At 35.6% G+C, this 15,135-nt stretch overlaps 1 protein-coding gene across 8 annotated transcripts in view; it reads right to left on the reverse strand.

The window, feature by feature from the left end:
* Window positions 1–2,622: 2,622 nt before the first annotated feature.
* The window catches only part of LOC108559412, a 36,817-nt gene continuing 24,304 nt past the window's right edge, over window positions 2,623–15,135 (reverse strand). For 4 of the 8 annotated variants that reach the window (XM_017916684.1, XM_017916682.1, XM_017916690.1 and 1 more), the window contains one exon: window positions 2,623–4,233. In XM_017916684.1, the coding sequence (XP_017772173.1) occupies window positions 3,358–4,233 (876 nt within the window). In that variant the 3' untranslated portion in view covers window positions 2,623–3,357. Of the gene's footprint in view, window positions 4,234–4,301; window positions 4,595–15,135 lie in introns of those variants that run through there. The other 4 variants (XM_017916688.1, XM_017916686.1, XM_017916689.1 and 1 more) reach the window with 2 other exon arrangements.

The following is a 15,135-nucleotide window of genomic DNA, read 5'->3' on the forward strand; positions in this document are numbered from 1 at the left end:
ATACAATCAAAATAAATATACGGTTATCAAAATGTTGATAACATTATTCCTGTTCCTGTTTTCGAAATATTTGTGAAATTCATTTCACATTCGACTGAACTTATTGAAATAGTTACTAATCTAGCGGAAAGATAGTATTAATTGTTGTAAATCCTGGTACCTGATTGGATAAGTTTGGAAAACAGCAAAGATCTAAACCGAATGTGTTGTTCGTTGGTGAATGCCGTCATGCCAATGCAAGGTCGATTCCGTAGAAATTCCAGCACACACAACCAAGAACAGACAAAATCAGAATATTCGATGATAAGTAGTAGTGGTAGTGGAGCGAAGAATATTAGAGGCATTAATAAAGCAATTAGAACACGGAGGTGTATATCTCGTCGCTTTCGCACAACGAAAAGTTCATTTGCATTCAACCCCGAGGCTACAGGTTACCAATAAATTTGCGAGAGTTCTAAACGTGCCAACTACAATCCTTCCCATATTGCACAAAACTTGCATATATTCACCCTGCGCCAAAAGGGGAGCCAATTTTATCGCACACAATGGCCCGCTAAAATTGCCGCATAAAGGGGACCCGCTACCCAAAATCCCTTTTAAATAATAAAAGGAATTCCGATACCCAATTATATTCATCTCCGCACAATTATCGCATTCTGTAATCCAATCGTTTTCCTCCTAATCAATCTTACAATAAATATTTGTCTCTACGTCCACTATTTCCGGCTGTGTAATTAGCAAATAGTAAAGTTCTTCATTGCTGTATTTACACTGTGCATGCGGTTGCGTGTCAATGTGATTGTAATTAATTTCGCGGTTAATTCGTTGCAAATAATTAATTAAACGTATCATTGGATCTAATTAAAGTGTGCGCCTCACAACTAACTAGCTCGATGTTGGTTAATTTTAAATCTGAACGGACGGTCGCAGTCTTTTGCAATCGCAAAACAAAGTGAGTAATTATATTGTTAGTTTACAATACGCGCTAATGTATTTATAATTAATTGTTTCTAAAGTATTTATCTATTTTAAACTTTCCTTATTATAACAACCTGAAGAATTTTTAAATTGCGGCTGTCATCTTAATGTAATAGTTCATCAACAGATAGAATTGTTAACTCATTTAGATATGGCCACGAAACTCATTCAGATTGTTTTCTGTCCGTAATTTTTTGAGAGCTTCGCTTTCGTTTCTTTTTTTTGGTTCCGATTCTGGTCGCGTACATTTACCGTTGTTCCCTGTAACCCCATTTTATTTCTTAGAATAATAGGTATAACATATTTCCACCGGCGCAAAATAGTATACGATTACCTAACTTACCTGCCTGATGGTATAATCCGACGATTTAGATAACAAGACTATTGTCGCTTCACCTTAACTTTCTAGTCAACCATTTTGCTCAACATTTCGGCAATTAAATAAACTTATCATTAAATCATTTCGTTATAATCAATCAGTAATAAATGCATTTTTCAGCAATCTAAATGTGTTTTTTTTTTCCTGAAAATGATCTCCTTCTGACTAGTTCTATTCAGTTAGTACTGAGTCACGTGCTGAAGCTGGGTAACGTGTTCCCAATTAATAGTTTGGAATTGTTAAAATAATAATAAAGTTATTTGGATAGTTTTCAGGTACTTTATTGCATTATCCGTTTTAAACACAGTTAATGCTTAATGTACATCATTTTATAATACAATAAATGTAATAAGAATAATAATAATAATATATTACAAATAATAAAAATAAAATAATAATAATGATAGTAAAATATTGGTAAAATTACGGTAACATTTCAATATTCGTTTTTTACTCTCCATTCGACGTTTTCACATTTATGTATTTTTTTTTTGGACATTTTCCTAGTATTTTCTTAATTTGGTAAACTGCATGATTACAAAAGAAAAAAAACCGTTCCTTCAAATTTAAATTAATAATTTTTTTGTTACATAAGTAATATAAATATATGTATGCATTTATGTGAATATAAAAAAAGAACAAAATTAATCAAATAATAATAATAAGGATAATAATAGAAAATAATAGTAATAGTAATAATAGTATAATAATAATAATGACACAAGATGATCAAATCAATAAATTATTCTTTTAAAAACGTTTGCGTTAAAAAAAATATATAAAAATTATTATAATATAATGATAATAATAATATTAAAAGATATTGTTTACATTTGTTTATTACAATAATATTTTTTTGTAGAGACACACATTATTTATTAAATTTATTTATAAGCACTTGGGAATCTAAGCCATATAATATTAAAAAGGGGGGATCATTTCTTATTTAACTTTTCAAAATTTTGGAATTTTTGATATTTTTGTTGTTTGCTTTTGGTTCCTATACAATTGTTTCTTTTACGTTTTGACATTTTATTTTGTTTTGTTTGTTGAAAGAAGAAATACAGGGTCTTTTAAGTTGCACCAAAATGCATTTCGAAACAATAATCGTGAATCGAAGAACATTTAATTTTTGTTTTGTTTTTTTGGACACCGATAAGAATGATTTATTATTGTTCTAACACAAAGCAAAGATAATATATCATTTTGATTATATAACTCCATAAATTGGTCCCAATTTAATGTAAATTGAAATTACTCTATATAAATATATGTATTATATAAACGATGCAGTACGTGTGCATCTAAATTAAAATAGAAATGCATTTTGCTGACGATAAAATTCCGTGTGTTTCCATGTTCTTTTCAAAAAAATCTAATTTCAAAAATACATAGTTTATAAGTGAAAAAAATATGATATGATAGGGTTGGTATTTTCAATTTTTCTTATTGTTGATTATTTTTGGGACGAGAGAGGACAGGATTCAAAAATATGTTCGTAATGATGGATGGGTGATAGGATGGAAAGGACAAAAGCCACAACAATCGCGCACGAATAATAGCATACTACTCAATTGATTTAGCATATAATTATTACTATCATATGCCGTATATTAAATGTCTCGTTCACTCGCTCTTTCTATCACACTATCCAATTACATAAGCTTCATATTGCAATACTAGTTTTAATTAATTAAAGAATTCCACTCATTCGCGCGCCCATCCATACAATTGTTCTAAAAGATTTTTTTTAGATTACATAGATTTGTTTTTATTTTATTTTTTTTTTTAATAAATATCACAGTCGCTTTGTTGCTCTATATATCATATAAAACTTCAGAAAAAAATCGTGACCAATTTTTTGTAAATGATGAAAACCATATTAAAAAAAGATGATTTATGTTTTGTTTACTTTTTGTTTGTTTGTTTTTGAATATATCACAACTAAATAGAAATAAAAAAACGGTGGAATTTTACTACTGATTTGGTTCTTGAGTACGCTACGTTTCCAAAGATGCGATCAGACTATGGTAAACATTATTTTGGATATCACTGAACAGGGACACTTGGCCGCAACTAAAACTGTTTGTGTCTGCGTCCATGGATTGTCCCAAGAAACGGAGCCGCGAGTCCGTCTCCATGCTGTTAATGCTGTTGTTATTGTTGTTGTTGTTGTTGTTGATCAGGAGTTCATTGATGCGGTCCTCCTTGGGACTTTCCATGATTTTAAGTTCCTCTGGCTGCTCGACGCGCATTTTTTTCGCCGGTGGCTCGATGTCAACCACATTGACGTCCTCGTCGTCGTCGATGGAAGTGAGTAGCCTAGGTGTAGGTGGCAGATACAGATGCGTGAAGACGTCGTTAACTTCTCCTTCGTCGTAATCCTCCAGGGGCCTCTTATTGCTGACACCGTTCTCGGTGAAGTCGCCCAGGCTGTCCAGACTGGTCAGGTCGATCTTGTTCAGCGCCACCTCGTCGACGACGTCCTCCACGTGATCGTTGGGTTCGTCGAAAGCGCGCATTTCGTTCTTCATAAATTCACTCTTGATGTTTAAAAAGTTATCGTTGTCGTAGCATCGTGGATAGTTCAGTTGCTGCTTTTGCAGGATTTCGTCGCGACCGTCCTTGTTCAGACGACGAATGGTATTGTTGATCAGCACTGAGCGGCACAAATTGTTCTCCGGATCGTCGATCTTCTTTAACTTTTGCAAACTGATCTTGAGCACTTTGCGCCTCTCCTCCTTTTGTTTGTATTTCGGTGATATCATCGAAGGTCTGCTCTTCGGCGGACAGTAATCATCGTAGGTGCGGGGTGGCCCGAAAATGTCATCGCTGTCGTCGGTGATCATTGGCGGCGACTTCATCTCGTCCAAAATCTGCAACAATTTCAACAAAAAAACAACAACATTAGCGATCGTTTTAAATACAACATACGCACACGCACCATCAATAACATCGTATAAATAAATATATTTGGAACGGTTGTATGTAATAATAGTATAAAGAGTTGTTGGTGTTGTGTGATCGATTAGTCGTCGTTTCGATTGGTTTTTAATTGCGACCGTCGCACGAGCGTTGCTAGAACAGACTGACTGCGACTGCGAACGGCGAGAGATGATCGTCGCTGTTAAATTGCGTCACTGGTTTTACATTATTACTAATGCCGCTGATATCATAATTAGTCTACGTCAGATAATGTTGCATGCGATATTAATTGTACGCGGGCGCATGAAAACTATTACGCAAGTCGTGAATATATTATTGAAGTACGGAGGGGACCCTTTCTTATTTTATTATACTTTCATACATATACTGCACATACATATTCTCGTCCCCCTTTAAAGATTCCATTTGTCGGAATGCCTGATAATAATGAAGGCGACGATAAAGCGTCCGCCGAGAGAAAGATGAGGACTTTATATATTTCATTATTCTTTATACATATGTGTACGTATATGCTCAGGAAACGGCCATGAACTTGTGCGTAACACATGGAACGTTCGCGTTGATATTAACATAACAGCTTGACCACTGAGACGATGACGGGTGAAAAGGTCGGGACTTTTCCTCGCGTTACACTACTCTCCTCTCCACCGTGCTCCTTCTATTTTTCTTTTTCTGTTCCTATTCGTATTCTTCGTGCTTTTGTTTCGCTTCCAATTAACCGCGATTTCGTAATTTTCACACGGCAATAAAACGAGAAAATAACTTGAATCATTCTTTCCTGTCGCCGTGTATATTATATTTTAGAGCGAAGGAACCGCTAGGATCACAAACATACCTACTACATCCATACATCCATCCACACGACACCGTAATATCCAATTAATGTGCGTTCTTCGGTGAGGTGAGCGTGCGTTCCTCGACTCACTTTCACTATCCGCGACTTTCACGCTCGGATGAGCGAAACATTTTCAAAATTTGTAATTGTTCCCGCGCCGCACGAAATCGAAGAAGAGAACAAGATTGCTACTTTCGTGTAGTGGACGATTTTGCAAATTAACACGCTCGATTAGCCTAGGTCGTCAGGTTGATGGTGCGTTGTGCAAGGTAACGTCTGCGCGCTTTTGATTTCTTGCTGGGAATTGGCGAACGATCGCAACAGATAGATGGGAATTCAGTCGACCTGCCTCGAGTTAGAAAGAGAAACAACTCGTACACACGTACAAAATAACTAAATGATTGCTGTTGAGCGCGAGGCGCTTTCTTTTCGTTCGGTGTTGCGGAAACGGCAAGTCTTGCCCGTATCTAGGACGCGTAACAGTTTTGCCGCGAGTATTTTTAGCTCAACGCACATATATATGTGTATAAATGTAATGGAAAAAAAAAACCTTTCTAAAATCCGAAGATTTTGATTGAACAAAGTAAAACAATATGTATAATATTCCTATTTACTAAATATTAAGGTATTTAAAACAAGAACTACAAATATCCGAAACAAGTTTATTTGTTCACCGAACTAGACTATTTGTATTCGCCCAAATCAATACAGATAATACACGTTGTATATATTATTGTTTTCTCGAAGCGAATTAAATTTGTGTTGTCTTCGTTTACCTTAAACACGGTATATGCTATAAACAGTGATGACGTCAATGGCTGCACGCGAAGGAATTTTTAGTTTTATAATATTTAGGTTAACATGATTATTTTCGTTAAAACTAACCTTCGGATTATAAAATCAATCTATATTATTGGTGGTGATCGTCATTATCATTTGATAAGTCTTGAAATTAATATTATTGCGTGAAAGTGAGAACAATATCGCTTAAATATTAAATAAACTGTTGCTTTAAACACAGTGAAACTTAATACAATTATATCTGTATAAACGCGTTTGATTCATAACAAACTACGGCAGCAAATTCCGCGCATATTACGTGTTAGTACGCAATGTTTAAGATGCCATAGATGTTATTGAAACATGTGTACAAGTCGGCGGTATTCAATTAGCGATGAAGTTATTGAAAATCAATATTAAATCGGACACGACGCTTATTTGCGTCCATAATGTGAACGGGGGGAACGTTTTAATAACAGTTTTAAATATTTATGATCGTAGGAAACGATAAAACTCCATTTACATAATTGTTTTATTGTTCGCTTTTTGAAGTACTCGAACCGATGGAAATTCGGGAGGAGCGCGCACGCCACTTTCCATATCAACGTTGCGCGTCGCGTTTTCTGCGCCCAGAGCAACAGCGACGGGAATATAAATCGGGAACAGCGGGGCGCGTAAAGGTTTTATATAATAAACAGTGGCGGATTTACCTTCATCTCTGAGCGACATATTTTTATACATCCATAAGCCGACCATCGAAACGGATTGTCTGCATTCTCTCCGAAATACAAATACATTTACATTTTCTAAACGGTTTATGTAACAAGAGACCTCCTCCAACTTCAGCACCTCGTATAAATGTTAATTCAATTGCAAAAACCTTCTGATTTGGGTTCGATGAATCATTAGGGAGGGAAAAAAGAAGGTCTCAATGTCATCCGCAAACGAAATAAAAAAAAACGATCCTTGAAGCTTTGCTAATTCCGCAAGAGTTACGTTTGTTGTTTTCATTTTTTTTTTCTGTTGTTGTTGTTTTTGAATCCTTGAGAGCTCACGTACAATAAAAAAAACAAAGCGCAGTTAAACGGAATAATTACATACGGTTTATTTTGCTTATCAAAAATTGATAAACTTGCAGATGAGAGAGGATCCAACGTTAAATCCACTGCTTTAGGTCATAACCGTTTTGCTCTCGTTATCTGCGTATTTATTTATTTTCATTGCTCTCAACACATTTCTAGAAATACTTTGAACAATTATTTACAATATTTGGAAAAATAAGCAAATAATGAGAATTTAAGTTAAAACAGTTAAAAATTCAATGTCACTTGAGTAAGATGAAAGTGAGCTAGAATATTGAATAATTAAGTAGACAAAACAGGTGTTTTATTGATTGGAATTACCGAAGTCAAGGCTTGAATTGTGAAATTTGAATAGTTTCGAGGGATACCAAATAAATACGGTGCGCAGTAACGAAATAATAAAGTTGCGTTTGATAATAAATTGCGCTGTATTCTTTTGACGTAAAGCGCGTAATAAATGCTCTCGTGTATTCGCGAATTTATTCGTATTTAATTCTAAATGATGCGAAAATCCGATGTCGAGACTTGCACACATATATTTCATAGCGGTCGCTGCTCGAGTCTGCTGTGTGTGTGTATGTTTTGCTTTTGCTTTTGTTGTTTTGCTTTTTTTGGATACCTGGTCAAGAGAGATTTGCTTGTCGGCGTCTTTGGTCAGTTTCGCAGCGGGACCAAAAGGAGCCGCCGAGCAGTTAGGAACCGTAAATAAAGTAGTTCTTCAGCTACTAGCGCAACCGACCCTTTGGTCTTAATTAGCAATTAACTGCAGCAGCAGCAACAGCAGCAACTCTCGAAGGGCCTTAAAAGTCATCCGAACGAAAGTGAAATTCGCCCGAGTACGAAAATTTAGAAACAAATAACAATAATCGACGTTGCGACGGCCTTGTAACCATTTCAAACGTATTTATGGGATCGGAATAGACTTGCGCGTCATTGAACTTGGCATCGTAACGGACGCGAGGACGGACTGAAAAAAAAAACCGAGAGAGCCATTTGCAACGTTCAAAACAATAGGGAAGAGAGAGATACACCGAGAGAAAAAACACCGCAATTAGCACACCTTTGGAACGGTTATTTCGTCGAGAAATCCAAAAAAAAAATCAGTGTAGGACTCATCTATTTTTTTTTTGAAACAATGTTTTCTAACTCGGACTGTGCGTTATTTTTGGGGTCATACTAAACTTTTCGCGGAATGCCTGGAAACCACTTGGAAATTCCGATGTTCGCTTACTTTAAAATTTAATAGTTTCATCGAAATGTCTATACAAAACTTTAAAATTTAACAAACAAAATCAATGATTTTATAATTCACAATTTCGCAATTCATAATGTATTATAAATCTAGATAAACTTCAATTGTTTATAACAAAAGCAATAATTGATTGATAAACATTTGATTTGTCAAAAGTGAACGATAAAATTAGTATGAATGGAAGTTCAATAAAATCTATTAAATCGTATTGTTTTTACTACGTTTCGCTTTGATCATGTTCGGAAATGGAATGAAAAGAAATGTTACGAGTGGACGAGTTTTATAACTAGCGATTATTACCAAAAACAGAAGTTTTTTTTTAAATATTTTTGGTGTGATTCGTTTTAATTTTATAATCCCTATGAAATGTTGTTATCAAGTTTATTAACTTCAAATTAACGCGTTGTTAATTCAATTAGTAAAACAACAAAAAAACAACAATCTTATTAATAGGAATAATCCTTTTTACAAAAACAAAGAATTAAAAACGATGATTCTAATGAAATCAGTATTTGTTGCTATTGAATCAATTACGTGGATATCAGCTGACATGTGTACACTTCATCTTTTGTTGTTATTGAGTAAAAAGGGAGTTTAGGATGAAGAGAAGGAAGCGTATATTAAGATGCTTGTGCATAGTAGGTATCGATTGGAAGTAGAGCCACCTGTTTCAATGCTGCTACTGCTGCTGCTGCTGCTCCATATGTACAAAGCGCTCGAAAGCTAATCGAAAGGACTGCGGGGGCGGCTGGTTCAGTTAGTGCTCCTCTTCGTCTCCACCTTCTCTTTCTCATCCTCCAACCGTGCCACCACCCCTCTGCAGAGCAATATATTTCATGAGCTTTTAGTTTAAACAACTTCCGCCCGCCGTCCTCCCTCCCCCACGCATGCCGTAACCCAGACATCCACCCGCATTTTCAACCTTAGATTTAGTGCGTGACACAAAATCAATTCGTTCACTTCATAATCCATAATTAATTTCACGTACATTTAATTACCACCGCTCGGCAACAATCGCACTACACACGGTGCCTTTTCGTTCCTGGTCACTCCTAAAGCGAAAAACTTTCTCGATTCGACGAAATTCATTCACGTTCAATTCAATTCACACCATTTCGAGAATTGATTTATTATCACCAGTCCAGTGCGGCGCACTTCATTTTCACCACCAGAGCAGAATCATATGAAAAATATTTTCAATACTATCTTTTTTATTTGTAATTTTACATTTAAAATAACTCAAATAATATTCAATAAAAATCACCGGTTCAAGCTGATTAACTATAATAACCTTGCAATAGCAAGTATCGAAGTGGTTCTGCCACCTATGATATAATCGCATTTCCAGTAATATCAATATGTATTGATCAATAATTTTGATTTATTTATGAATACGCTACTTCACTGGAAGCTACGTACATCAAGTACAGGCAATTTCCACTTCGCTGGAAAGTTGCGCTTCTGGAAAACTTGGTCGGGGGGAATTCGCGAAAAGCGGCAGATCCGTTTCAAAGAAAACTGTAAAGTGAGCGAATGAATATACACAGAAACTACCATGTTAATACGGGGAATTCTTGCGCTCAATCAATAGTTCACAACACCATCATCCCTTTATAAATGCAATTTGCACCTATTAAAAGCGCATTTATAATCTCTGATTTTCATATGAATTGATTGACATAGGTTTCCTTAATCGTGATATAAATTTACGATTTCTACAATTAATACTAATTAAATTGTTAATATTCTCATAACTAATTATTAAAATCAAATCTTTATGATAATATTATATTACACGAGACTCGAAGCTCATATAATTTTTTTTAATTACCATTCGACGTGTTAATTTGAATTAAAACAAGGGAGTCTTCCGGTTACGCAAACCTGTTTGGCTTTCGTTCGACTGTGCAGAGCGAGTTTTGCAGTAAGATCAGGTAAATAGCGGCGTGCGTGCGAAATCTAAGCGGAGTTAAAAAGAAAAAAACGAGGGGGAATCACTTCCATGTAAGGAATGCACCAATATTTGCAATATATTTCACAAAAATAGGAAAACTAGAGAGAGCGAGAAACCAGGATCAATAGTACAATGGAAATTCCGATGGACGAGAGAAAAATTTTCCTCGAAACGCGCTCTACCATGGAAATTCGAAAAAGAAAAAAAATACATGACTCATCTACGTTTATTGGCTGTGAAAACAATTTTTGTCTTCCATAAATTTATTTTGTGGGCTTGTACATTATTTCATTTAAAAAAAAACTGTTTTTTTCTTTCTTTTCCATTCCTTTTGGTATCCAGGCGATGATAAATCGTGGTTAAAAGGGACGAAGGAGGGAAAAAAATGGTTAGGGCTTTCGGGAGCCAACAATTTGCGATGTGCCTGCGGCTTTCCTCGCCCGCCATTAAATCTCGCACGTCACACCAAAATAGGAACACGAAGAGAAGACCAATTCTTATTTTCTCACTCACACATACATTAATTTTATAATTATTATTAATATTTTTTTTTGTAAATTCGAAAGTCAGGTAATGATTGCTATCATTTGCCAACTTCTTCGTCGGTTGCATAATCAAAGTGGGCGCGGAAAGCGCGCGCCTGGAACCTCGTCAAAATGGCGGAACAGAAGAAGAAGAAAAACAAAATATAATAGTTTCTAAGCCTAATATAGCGGACTCCTAGATGTTAAATGGCGTTCGGTTAATTTTGTAATTGAAATTGACATAATTTACAAATAATTTATTCACGTGCAGTCGCTGTATGTATTAATTACAACTGATTCGATAAATTATGCATCGTTCACATTACAATGCGTATTCCTTTTTGAAATTTTTATTCCAAATACCGGCGCTGTAAATTATTCTTTTCATTTTTGTGAGCACGTGCATATACAATTAATAATTTAAATTCCGCTAAAGTAATATTAATAATTGTTAATAAATACAATTTATTGCATATACACTTGGTATGATATTATTTTATTTTAGTTTCTTTTTGTTCACGTAAATCATAGTGGAAGAGCTGTTTGGTCGATAGTCTAACAAATACAGATACATATTTTGGGTTTGGGCGACGGAAACAAACAAAAAAAAAAACATCGACGACGTGAAGTGTGAAGTATGGCGTTTCGAGTAGGAATTTATAAAGTGGTGAGAGAGAGGTCGAAAGAGTGCAGCGAATATATGGTTATTTTTACGTTATGTAATGCGGACGAGCGGAAGAGGGTGAAAGAAAAATAAGAGATATAGTTTTTGTATGTAAAATTTGCTGGGTTTAACCGAGGTAAACTATTTTACCCTCAGGCACACTGACATGGAGTGGAGTACATCAAAGCAGCCGTCCCGGGAGTGGAGGAAGTAATGTAAATTTGAGTGTGTTATCGTAAATCAATGGCCTAGTAAGGTGAAGTGAGCTGCGTTTCATCCAAAATTTATTGTTCGTTAAAAGCGCTGGGGAATAGAACAAACGAATGTTTGACCTTTCGCGACACACGCAACTGTGGTGGCTCCAAGCGCAGCGCTCGCGATTAAATAATTAATTGCATAACGGCTTGCGGGGGCGGACTACCACTCACTCACTTCAATCCCCCATCGAAAATGGGACAAGTCTCTCTCTTTGTCCACCATATTATTATTTCTAGAATTCCCACCTGTTTCTTTGCGCTGTAATTTCGTTAAGTTGTTTTTCGGAAATCGAATTAGCATATCTCGAGGTTTCGGGATGCGATACTACTGTCGGCGGTGGGGAAAAGGTGGTTGTTTCTGGCGATCAGCGAAACTATAAATAGTTCCTCTTCTCTCTCCTCATCGCGTAATGAAAGTGCTCGGGCTTTTAAATAAATTAACTGCACAGCAAACTGGAATGAATTCGTAACGAGGCAAATTGAAACACTTGACTATTCATTATCAAAATGTAAAGCTGGGATATGTGTGAAGGGAGGGTGGTATGTGGGGGTTGTAGTATGATATCTCTAATCAATTATGTAGTGATATGTTGCGGCCAACGTTGGCGTGTTTATTATGGGTATGCGAGTGTGTCCTGGAGGAGGATCGATAAGTCGGAGAGAACGAGACAGATATGTTGTATGAAGACAGAGAGAGAGAGAGAAGTTGGTCGCTGCTAGCTTGCTTGATTTGGGGGTTTGGGGAGGCGCTTGTAATAAATTTTTGGGCAATTATTAAAATGTTCAGGAACGCAACATTTTTACCTGCCGCAGCCGACTTCCTAAAATGGTACTGTTCTACCTACCAAAACAAGCGACTATAGTTGGCGGGAGAGAGAGAAGAGCGCTCTCTCAAACTCGCCGCCCTCCTAGGGGTGGGTAATTAATTACATGCTACGTAAACTTCGCATCTCTCTAGGACTACCTTTAAAATACACTTTGTTGAACATTTTTTCAAGATCATTTCGCGCGCGCTCTTTTCCATCCACAAACTAAACCGAGCGAACCACCAACTTTCGGGACTAATTCATTCCGATTACAATCAAAATTCTTTATTGTAGCCGTCTAGACTCCAGACTCTCCCCGACAATATCATTCGCATCGATTTTAGCCTTACGCACTCGCTCACACTCGCACGCACACGAAACCCCAAAGGGCACCCCTCGAAGGGCTCGGTCGAACCACTTTGCCGTGTTACGCAACTCCCCTTTCGTTACTTCTTCGAGCGCCTCAGATGCATCGACTTTACTTACTTTTTACGATGATTATGATTGTTATTACCGTTGTTGTTGCTGCTGCTATTCGAAATTTGTTGCGGCGTCCGCGTTTTCACCGACGAACGCTCGACACACTAACCCACTTCGGGACGTCACAACGTCCATTAACCAACGGCGGCTTTGCTTCTTTCTACCACGCATACAGCACTTAGAATTCCAAAATACCCTATGCGCAATGTTTCCCAGAAACGTTACAACATTTCGTCAAAGTTGCGAGCGCATCACGTATTGTCTCTTCTCACATTCGCGCATTGTAAACAACAAAATAAACTACTCGGTGAATATCATTGAAAATATTGTTACTTCAACGAATTGGATGCATTACGTGTTTCAATGATTTTTATTCAGATAACGTCAATCATAATAAGTTTCCTTACTAGTCAATAAATTAAAAGTTGGCCGTGAAGAAACGCACGTTTAGAATAGACCAATGAAGCAGATAGAACTCGAGAAAAAAGAATATGCACAGTTAATAATTGTACGTTCCAAGTACATTGAAGGCTTTCGTAGTGAATAGCAAAAGAAAGAAAAAACTATTAAAAATACTTCGTAATAGCGAGTTCGTCAGTTTCCTTAATAATATTAATTAATATATAAAGAAATTCGTTGCAATAATTGCGTCTTATAAATAGTGAAGTAAATCGAATCGGAACTCGATGAATTAATGAACGGTTGATGTATGCTAATCTGAAGCCACGCCAAGTGTAACATCAATGTCGATTAAATGTTGATGACCATGAAACATTGACGCCTGTTGCTGACGTATTCGAATTGCAAATTAAATATATAATACGTACGATTTCAGTTTAAAACAAATAAAATGAATACTTAAACGATGTGCCAAATCAAATGAATTTAATAAAAACGTAATTGATTACTTGAATTGAATATTTAGTCATCGGCACTTTCCTTTTTGGTGGATCGTATACAATTGGCACATATGTTAAATTCTTATAGTTGAGCTTGTATAATATAATGAGTTTGAGAGAATTTAGAATGTGAGAAAGTAATGTTCTTATTTTGAGTAAAAAAAAAAAAAACTTTTAACTGTACGAAGCTAACAAACAATGCGGCATTTCGATGTTCCGTGAACATAAAACAGTTATAACGTAAATATTTTATATTCAATAGCCGTGTAACTGCATTCGTTGTATGAATGCACGTATCAGTTGGTTTTCCAGCCCAACATTATTTCAAACGAACCACGTGGTTCTCATTATCAGTAATAATTGATGAGAGATGAAAACACAATTATTATCGAAAATAATTAATCGGTCGCAAAAATCAAAATATAAACAATTCCGTTGTGAATAATAGAATTAGAATATATGAATCATTGCTTGAAATAGAAACGGAGATAGAGAGTGGACGGGAATTCGGGAATTTTAATAGAAAACAAGTGAAAAGTAAATAAAAGTTGTGGCGCTTCCATGCCGGGTTTAGAATAGAAAAGAAAGACACAGCACTTTCCATTGTCAGAAGTTTGGTCGACTGTTACAAAATAAAAGTAAATAAAATTGATGCAAAGTAAATACTATAAAGTGCTTTAACTTTATTCAGATTTGACACGTCTAATCTTTTCTTATCGAATTGGTAAAGGCATTTATTGAACATATTAAGTACCACTATAAATAAACAATGGGACAGTTTTCAAATCAAATATAAATTTATGAACTACAATTTTAATGCAAAGTAGATATGTTTGCAATCCACATTTACTTTCTTTTAATTGTCTTAATTAAGTCGATTACATAATATACGTCTGTATATTAATATTTAAATAGCAATGTTAAAAATAGCAATATTATATAAAAATTCAATTTTGTAATAATTTATGTTTATAATAATCAGCGACTATGATGAATATAAATGAAAATACAAGTAATAAGTAAAATAATTACGGCAAAGTTTTATAAACTTGATTATGAGAAACATTTGTAGAGAAGATAAGATATGTTAGTGTAAAACTGTGAATTCAAGCAGGGATGTTTTGTAAGATGCAGTAAAAGCGGAAAATGAGTCTGAATTAGCAATATCTACCGGAAATGGGGATCCGCAGTTGGCGTGTAATATCTGGTTCGCGTTTGTATGTGTGTGTGTTTTACGAAGAGGTGGGAGGGAAGGGAGGAAGGTAGTGAAGCTTTCTACGTAAGTTTGAGCCAAAAACG

Source organism: Nicrophorus vespilloides, unplaced genomic scaffold (genome assembly GCF_001412225.1).
Source record: "Nicrophorus vespilloides isolate i.1.1-1 unplaced genomic scaffold, Nicve_v1.0, whole genome shotgun sequence".
NCBI classification, from domain to species: Eukaryota; Metazoa; Arthropoda; class Insecta; order Coleoptera; family Silphidae; genus Nicrophorus; species Nicrophorus vespilloides.